This window comes from Berghia stephanieae, chromosome 2 (assembly GCF_034508935.2).
Source record: "Berghia stephanieae isolate SIO BIC M18660-M18661 chromosome 2, UCSD_Bste_1.3, whole genome shotgun sequence".
Lineage (NCBI taxonomy): Eukaryota > Metazoa > Mollusca > Gastropoda > Nudibranchia > Aeolidiidae > Berghia > Berghia stephanieae.
The window spans coordinates 32,963,126-32,973,125 of record NC_088361.1 but is presented as its reverse complement, the minus strand read 5'-3'; the positions used below and the strand labels follow the sequence as shown (position 1 = coordinate 32,973,125).

Below are 10,000 nucleotides of genomic sequence, written 5' to 3'. Positions count from 1 at the left end.
TGCATAGCGCAATAGCCACTAAATGTGCTCAAAGCACTTTACAGGGGGTCCCTGACAAACAGCAACAACATGTAGAACGAAACATGACGCCTGTTAGGCGATATATTTTTTTTTTCTGACAACGCTGTCAAATCATTTTACACCTGAGTACGGTGAGAAGTGAGTATAGAGCCTTTTCCAAGGACAACTATTTTCTTCTTTTTTACTGTCATTGATATGACCTAAATATATATATATATATATATATATATATATATATATATATATATATATATATAATATATATTATTGAGTCCTTGGAAGAGCTCATTATAAAATCCTCTCACCGTACTCGTGTGTAAAATGAGTACCTGGCTGTTAACAGTGTTGTCTCAGTTGAAATAAAAAGCTGTAACATAGCCTAACAGCATCGAGCTCTTACAGTGTCTGTTATCTGGTCCATCAGGTTTCATTTACGTGTTTAAGTGTTGCTCTTGGCTAGGGGGACCTTGTTAAGCGCTTTGGACCCGTTTAGTGGATATTGCCATCTATAAATGCTCTAAACGATCAGATAGATGGATAATGGATAGTAGATATGTAGATAGGCAGGTTGGTGGATAGAGTATGAGTGGACCCTATAAATATTTAAATTGGCGCCTTAAAATAAAAACTATCTGGCATTAAAATAGCACAAAAATTGCTACTTTCGTTTTCGTTTTGTTTGTTGTCATCTTGTGCAATATGTGAAAGTGAATCAAGTGTATTTTCTTGGTCGTAGTATCATCACGATGGCCGATGAGTGGGATAGTGGAGACGATGATAAAGTACTGCAACATAAGGAGTGGAAGCGGGTCGAAAGCAGTTTAGAAAAGGTTGGCATGCATTTCAATTCTTCCATTCATGATGAAAATGAAGTTAACGAAGTGGAGGAAGGGAGGCTAAGTAAAGTTAAAGTTAAAGTTAAGGCTAAGGCTGTCATTATCCCCAGACACATATTTGAAACTCCGCTCTTTTAAACAATTATCCACATTCCAGAATATGAAATGTTTCCAAATGCACATAGAAATAAGGAAAGTTAATAAAATATCTATAAAAACATAAAATGAACCAACATTAGATCAGTTGTTACTACATTACATATACGCGTCGGCTTCGAAATGGGTGTCATGGCCGAATGGTTTAGTCGTCTGCCCTGGAAGTTTTACCAGAATTGACGTTGCGGGTTCAAATCCTGGTTCCGCCACTTTTTTTTTTTTTTTTTAATTCCGTCTTCTTTTTACAGAACGTTGCAAGGGATAAATGTCCCATCCTTGTTGTCTTCTTGCCGAAGGAATAATCTTTCTTTTTTTTGAACTGGGAGCAGTTTTCTTCCTATATGCCTTCTTCTTCATCTTTTTTTTAAAAATTCGTCCTCTTGTCCTCATCCTCTTTCTCCTCGTTCTCCTCTTACACATTTTTTTCTTCTCCTTTTGTCAATATTATTTCTTATGTATCACTATATATTTAATTTTGGTCTTAAGTGTATTTTTAAACTTTGCAGACAGGCTATAAAGAAGGCATGGAATCAAGTCAAGAAGTCACATTACAGGATGGATTCAACCAATCTTTCAAGCAGGCGATGACATTGGCATTTGCAGCAGGAAGACTGCAAGGCGGAATATGGTAAAACTTAACTTATTTTAGACTATAGAGTTTTGGGTTGTTTTGGGTTTTTTTTACTGTTCTCCCATAGTTCAGATGTTTTTAGTTTGATTAGTTTTTGCTTTTATGGGCATTCGCTTTAGCGGTTGACCCCCTTTGAAGTCATCACCTATCCCTCTACATCTCTGTGCTCATTACTTAAATTATGATAAACATGAGGTTTGTATTCACTGTCTGTTTAGTGTATGGTGATTAAGCAATGTCTGTAATGCATTTACTGTTTCGTTTTCATAACTGGTGAGTAAATGTACACATCGAAAGCAAAATCAAACAATTATTTTCAGTGACTTAGGTATCTTTTGAAGTATCTTGTAAATGACAAAGCTTCGGAAAACTAGGTACTTCAAGGACTTGTTGAGGCTAAGGAGTGGTTTTTTTTTATTATGGGTAGTGGCAAAAAAGATTACTGGGGTAATCACAAAGTGTACAAATTTGCTTACTCAATTGTTAACTGAGTAAGACAGAGATACCGAGTAAACTGGGATTGCTCACTCATTCTTTACATTCCATCAAACAGAAGGGGATGATGTTTTAATTGGAGGTGAGACATTAACTAAAAATTAAAAGCCGGAGTCCGTGCAACAGGCATGAAAAATGTAGAAAAAATAACCAAAAATATGTGACAATTGTCTCAATCTGTATTACGGGGAAAGAACTATTTTCATTCGATATTGTACCCACCATCATTTAATGAGGGCAGATTGAGACCATAATGTCTTGGGTTATGAGACCTGGATAGAAGTGCATGTCGGAAAAGGAAATCAAGTTATCTGTTTATCTATCTGTAAAAAGCACTTTGAGGTTTCGACGAAAGGCGCTATATAGATATGCTTATTATTATTATTATTGGTAAACAACGTTGTATGTGTAACTTGGTGTATCCTCTGTTGATTTTGCTGTGTGGCCCAACATGAAGTGTAAGCCACTATAGCCTCTGACCCGTGACACAGAAACATACAGTTTGTCCGTGTGTGAAAACAGGTTGTGGTAAGAAAATCAACAGCAAAAATAAACCTGAAGTAGCAGACGTGAGCAGAGTTGAAAGACGATCCTGATATCGAGAACTTACCTTACAGTACAGTACTCTGGTGATCATGTTTGGTGGCGTTTTTATGCACCTCCGTTGCAGATGTACAAAAACGCACCGTTTTTATGCACCTGGAGGTGTACAAAAACGCACCGTTTTTATGCACCTCCGTTGGCGGTGCTGGTTGATTAATGAAAATGTTGCTGCTTGAGCTCGAAGGAAAAAATAATGATAAGTGTTGAATTGTAAGCCTCAATTTAATAGATGAAGACATACTGTGGACGTTTCTGATTTCCCCTTTATCAACAAAACACGACGAATAAGACACTAAGGACGAATGAGAGATGTGTAGTGTGAATGGCGTAGATAAGGTAAATAGACATAAACAATGATGGGACAGGAAGTTTTTGAAAAACAACAACAACAACAACAAAAAAGAAGAAAAGAAAATATAAAAAGAACCCCCCAATAAAATGACAAAGACGCGGTAAACAAACACACTGATGTTAATGAGAAAATATTATAAAATGATAGCAATCGACGTTTACATATAAATGCACGTCGATAACACATTCAATGGTACCAATGTTGTTTTTTTTTTTGTTTTTAATATAATAATAAATAATAATAATAATAATAATAATAATAATAATAATAATAATAATAATAATAATAATAATAATATTAGTAATAATAATAGAATAATTTAAGGTTTTGAATATATGTCCAATAGTTATAACAACAAAAATGATGTCTTTCTCAATAAAGTAGACTTAAAAATAATAAAAAAATGTCCACAATGGGATTGAACCCAGTACTTTCAAGGTTAAAGTCTGACAGCTTACCCACTGTGCTACGGAGCCACCTGACTGTTCATAACATTTAACAAGGTCTTTCAAAAACCTTATATTACTTTCAATGCAACTTCTATTTTCTGGTTTTAAATTTCGATTTTTTTTTATTATTATTTTTTTAATTTTTTTTTTATTATCAAAGAAGTTAAACCTGGGTATTATCCACCCGAAACCATCACATTGAAAGCATCAAAGGGGCAATAATAATTCTTGATGTCATAAATAGATGAAAACTGTTGAAAACTTAGTATAGAACTGAAATCCTTAAAGTAATTAAGTGAATACATTATTTTGAATGTAACGATTTGCATAAAAACGCCAAACTGACAACTTTTTACAGTGCCGAAATTGATTGTTTTTGAGAGTGTTAGTGTCGTCGGTACATATTTTATGATATCTGTTTGACTCAACGAACTTTCAAACTGACTTTAAATTATAAAAGGAAATCAAGTTATCTGTTTATCTATCTGTAAAAAATACATTTCTAATTTTCAAATCTTTCAGTAGAGTTGTGCGCCGTATAAATGTTTTTATTGACTGAAATGGCACAATGTTCTCCACAAGGCTATATTTTTTAAACAACAAGATATGAAGTGAATAGAAAAGTGCCAGAAGACAATAGAGAATAAAAAAATTTTCGCGGCGGTAGTGGGGTTTGAACCTGCGACCTTATTGGTACGACAACTCCGCCTGGCAGGTGAGAGCGTGGCTCTACCGTGTGAGCTATCCACGAACACAAAAATATTCGTTTCAAACCCCAAGTCATTTCTAGATCCCTCTCTCACCCACTTCTTGAGACCGCCGATTCGTTCGCACACCACCATCGCGAAGTAATTTTGACCAGCAGTTAAGCTTAATAGCCAATATTCTCAACACAAACATATAACATAGAAACGATTGAGACATTGAGTATGCTCCGGTGTATGGGGTGAATTTTTAATTCAGAAAAGTGAGTGGAGCAGGCACTTATGTTGGTAACAACAAGATATGAAGTGAATAGAAAAGTGCCAGAAGACAATAGAGAATAAAAAAATTTTCGCGGCGGTGGTGGGGTTTGAACCTGCGACCTTATTGGTACGACAACTCCGCCTAGCAGGTGAGAGCGTGGCTCTACCGTTTTTTTTTCTCTATTTTTATTCTCTATTGTCTTCTGGCACTTTTCAATTCACTTCATATCTTGTTGTTACCAACATAAGTGCCTGCTCCACTCACTTTTCTGAATTAAAAATTCACCCCATACACCGGAGCATACTCAATGTCTCAATCGTTTCTATGTTATATGTTTGTGTTGAGAATATTGGCTATTAAGCTTAACTGCTGGTCAAAATTACTTCGCGATGGTGGTGTGCGAACGAATCAGCGGTCTCAAGAAGTGGGTGAGAGAGGGATCTAGAAATGACTTGGGTTTGAAACGAATATTTTTGTGTTCATGAATAGCTCACACGGTAGAGCCACGCTCTCACCTGCCAGGTGGAGTTGTCGTACCAATAAGGTCGCAGGTTCAAACCCCACCACCGCCGCGAAAAAATTTTTATTCTCTATTGTCTTCTGGCACTTTTCTATTCACTTCATATCTTGTTGTTACCAACATAAGTGCCTGCTCCACTCACTTTTCTGAATTAAAAACTCACCCCATACACCGGAGCATACTCAATGTCTCAATCGTTTCTATGTTATATGTTTGTGTTAAGAATATTGGCTATTAAGCTTAACTGCTGGTCAAAATTACTTCGCGATGGTGGTGTGCGAACGAATCGGCGGTCTCAAGAAGTGGGTGAGAGAGGGATCTAGAAATGACTTGGGTTTGAAACGAATATTTTTGTGTTCGTGGATAGCTCACACGGTAGAGCCACGCTCTCACCTGCCAGGCGGAGTTGTCGTACCAATAAGGTCGCTGGTTCAAACCCCACCACCGCCGCGAAAAATTTTTTATTCTCTATTGTCTTCTGGCACTTTTCTATTCACTTCATATCTTGTCGTTACCAACATAAGTGCCTGCTCCACTCACTTTTCTATATTTTTTAAAGAAAGGATTGGGGTGTACCTGGTGCTTAAAATTGAATTTTGAAATTCAACAAGATATGAAGTGAGTAGAAAAGTGCCAGAAGACAATAGAGAATAAAAAAATTTTCGCGGCGGTGGTGGGGTTTGAACCTGCGACCTTATTGGTACAACAACTCCGCCTGGCAGGTGAGAGCGTGGCTCTACCGTCTGAGCTATCCACGAACACAAAAATATTCGTATCAAACCCAAGTCATATTTTCTAAAGCCTTCTCTCACCCACTACTGGAGATCGCCGGCTCGTTCGCGCGCCACCATCGCGAAGTTATTTTTGACCAGCAGTTAAGCTTAATAGCCAATATTCTCAACACAAACACATAACATAGAAACGATTGAGACATTGAGTATGCTCCGGTATATGGGGTGAATTTTTTAATTCAGAAAAGTGAGTGGAGCAGGCACTTATGTTGGTAACAACAAGATATGAAGTGAGTAGAAAAGTGCCAGAAGACAATAGAGAATAAAAAAAATTTTTCGCGGCGGTGGTGGGGTTTGAACCTGCGACCTTATTGGTACGACAACTCCGCCTGGCAGGTGAGAGCGTGGCTCTACCGTCTGAGCTATCCACGAACACAAAAATATTTGTATCAAACCCAAGTCATATTTTCTAAAGCCTTCTCTCACCCACTACTGGAGATCGCCGGCTCGTTCGTGCGCCACCATTGCGAAGTTATTTTTGACCAGCAGTTAAGCTTAATAGCCAATATTCTCAACACAAACATATAACATAGAAACGAGTGAGACATTGAGTATGCTCCGGTATATGGGGTGAATTTTTTAATTCAGAAAAGTGAGTGGAGCAGGCACTTATGTTGGTAACAACAAGATATGAAGTGAGTAGAAAAGTGCCAGAAGACAATAGAGAATAAAAAAATTTTCGCGGCGGTGGTGGGGTTTGAACCTGCGACCTTATTGGTACGACAACTCCGCCTGGCAGGTTTTTGAAATTGAAGCTTCACATATAACATTTGGATCAGACTAAATGCCCTCGTTGAGGAGAGTCAGTTTTGTTTCTTAAACTTTAATAAACTTTGAATTTTCTAATTCTGATTATTGTTAAATTCAGTTTTCTTCATATATTAGATCAACGCCAAGGGTCGCGTTTTCCATATTAACAAAGGAGTTGTATTACTGTTGGATGGGTGTTTGATTTGATTGTTTTTAAAGAGAGCAGCTCTTCCGTATCCAAGCAAATTCTTAGTTTTTGTTGATCCTTTTTTCTAAAATCATTATTATCAGATTTGTAATAAGTATTTATATTTTCATCTACTTTCATTAAATTTTAGAAATGTACCATTTATTCACAACATATTCCAATTCTCTTTCCCATTTCAGTGCAAGCATTGGAGGAAACTTTGTTACAATGGAGCCAGATTCTAACAAAAGCTCAGATTATCTTGGAAGTCTGAGCAAAAATGTTTCCTTACTTCTATCTGAAATTCCTGACATTTTGACTTCCACCAAAACAGATCGTTGTCAATCCTGTACTTGCACTCCTGCGTCCAGTGAAGATACAAATGATACGAAGGATGCCATTGGAAACTATTGGAGTAGATTGGAAAAAATTCAGGTGGATGCTGAAAAAGCAGATAAATATCTAGATTCTTCCCTCATATCACATGGATGAAAAAATAATGTGACTATCTGAATGTGAAATTTGATAAACAATTGATTCTGGAATAATATAGTCAATTAACTGAATAGTTCATTGAAGACATTATCCCTACATTCTTTTCTGCACATTTTGTCTAGTCTTCATGATGAAGTTACTTTGCAAACCACAGAAAGAAGTTTATGTGATAAAACTTGAAATGTGGGAATGAAAGTCAAAAAGAATGATAACACATGTAATTTAACGCTATATCAAGCGTCTATATCATAGATTGTCTGCTTGTTTTCTATAGATCGCTTTTTAGTCTCTCTTTAGGGCAGAAAATATAGAGATCTCTAGCCTGTCTAATAAGAAGTTGGTAGTTTATCTCCAGAAAGAGGAAACTCCTCTGTTGATATTTGGAGGGGATCACTTTTAAGTTCACCAAACAACAGATGACTTGTAGGCCTTGAGAGACGTCATAATTGATGTCCATAGCACGGGTTTGTAACAAATGGGAATTGTTGTTTTATATTCATGCTAATAAAATATGGTTTGAAAACACGATTCTTTTTCTACTTCTTTTTTTATTTTTATTTTTTTGGTCAAGGTTGAGATTTGTTTGGTGGATATTTTCTCAGAGCAGAGATTATCTCAGGGCAATGGATGTATGGCCCCCAGGTGGTTCTATTTCAGTATTGGATCACACCTTTGCTGAGCTAAATTTTCTACCGTGTGTTTGTTATTCTTTTCATACGAGTTTGTGTCCTTGTTCTGAATTGAATCATTTGTAAATCCTTTTAGTGGGAGGATACAGTTGGATTTATCTGAATGAATGCGGGAGACATTATATCTTTGTAAATCTCAATTCTATTAAATTTTTTAGATTTATCAAGTTGAACTATTTGATGCAGCTTTGTGGCATTGTGGTATAACTACAATAATTCCTTACATGTATTGTTCATTTCCTCTTAGCAGGAATTTATACTTGTGTCGAGATGGAACATAGATGGATTGCTTTTGAAATGTAATTCTGTTCCATTCTAACTCTTTGTTTTAATTTTTCTTGGTTGCTTTTTAACTTTAGATCAAGAATTGATTTTACTTTCTAATTTTTTTTCCATTTTACTGGCACTGAAATGATTTAAAAGTTGTTGCAAGTGCTGTAAAACCATTTTTTAAAAACACACACAAAAAAAAACAAAGGACAAAACGCCTCTAGGAAAGTAACGACTGACATATGAGTTGAGTCTGCCTGGAGAATGGGTTAGGCTGAGAGGCCGCAAGAATTTGTTGCAAAATGGAGCATTTTAGCTTATGATAAGATGGAAAATGTCTGCCGTGCCATCAGAATAGCGCTGTGTGAGTTGAGTTGCGGCTATGTGGTCTAGTGGTATGACACTCGCTTTCGGATCGGAAGGTCCTGGTTTTGAGCCTCGCTTGGCGCATAGTTGAGTCCTTGGAAAAGGCTCTTTACTCACATTCTCTCACCGTACTCATGTGTAAAATGAGTACCTGGCCGTTAACAGCGTTGTCTATGTCCGAAAAAAATTATAATTTCGCCTTACAGGTGTCATCTCTTCTCCTAAATGTTAAATGTTGCTGTTGGACAGGGACCCCTTGTAAAGCACTTTGAGCACGTTTAGTGGATACTGCGCTATATAAAAGCTTTATTTTTAAATATTTTTTTTTATGACTAGGTGTGCGTTGGAATAAGAATGGAAAACAGGGAAAGAAGAAAAAATAACAAAACATGAGCTTTTATTTAACGCAATATCAACCAAATGTTTTTATAGCACTTTACAGGGGATCCCAAGCAAACTGCAACACTGATCAAGTAGCATAAAATACATATATTATATATGCTACCTCACAACTGTAAGTAAGGCTTTAGTACAATTATTTCATGTTGTAGCCGGTCATGTACCCAATTTTCACCAGGTTATGATGTGTAAAGAGACTGATCTTTACGCCGTCCACAGCAATACTAGTACCTGTAACATACATCTCTCAAGTGGATTGTCATACTAATGGACTAAAGCTTCACTGAAAAGAGTGACACGGGTGTACCAGACTATTTCAGGATCCATATCAGGATCAGAGGGTAGGCCCAGGGTGGGGTCTTTTGACTTCCCGTTATGCATGAGGTCACGTGCTGTAGCTTTTATCCCTTATACCTGCTTTCCGAGTTGCTTTCTGTCTTTGTCTTGGAATGGGACTGCTTGTTTTTGTCCTGGCCCTTGCTGGGGTCCTTAGCTGACAGGGAACAGTCAAATGGTTAGTATTAGTTTTGGGAGATTATTTTTTTCCCTTGTAAATCACTTCTCTGTTATGTTTTGTTGGTTATGGTTCCTGATTTGGATATATTCTGTAAACATTTGAGTATATTTTTCTTAGTGCAGGCGTCAAGATGAGACTTTTAGGTGATCTCAAATTAAGTGCAATGATGGTATGCTCTTTGAATCTACATCTGTTCCCTATTTGAACTAATTACCCTTACTTCTTCTTGGGTGCTTTATTAGTAATTCTAGAATTCTTTGACTAGCCCATTTTCTTCCTTTTTACTGGTGCTGATATGACCTAAATGAAAGTGTGTTGCAAGCGTCGTTAAACCCGTAAAAAAAATTTTTTTCAAGAGGCAAGGTCTCCCCCTATCACAAATTTACTAATTTAGAGTTTCAGTCATCCTCCTTACCTTTTCACATTGATCAAACGAAGAGACAGGATAAACAAGTGCGTGTAGTAGGGAATTGAGAGGTCCATTTGGCAACAGGTTCTTATCTGCTA

General features: G+C 36.8%; 1 protein-coding gene across 1 annotated transcript; it reads left to right on the top strand.

The window, feature by feature from the left end:
• The first annotated feature begins 696 nt into the window (after positions 1–696).
• Positions 697–7,780, top strand: LOC144966770 (uncharacterized). The gene is made up of 3 exons (XM_078903545.1): positions 697–851; positions 1,520–1,641; positions 6,958–7,780. Exons 1-3 carry the CDS (start codon positions 768–770, stop codon positions 7,247–7,249), a joined length of 498 nt encoding a protein of 165 aa, XP_078759671.1. The 5' UTR covers positions 697–767; the 3' UTR covers positions 7,250–7,780.
• The last annotated feature ends 2,220 nt before the right edge of the window (positions 7,781–10,000 follow it).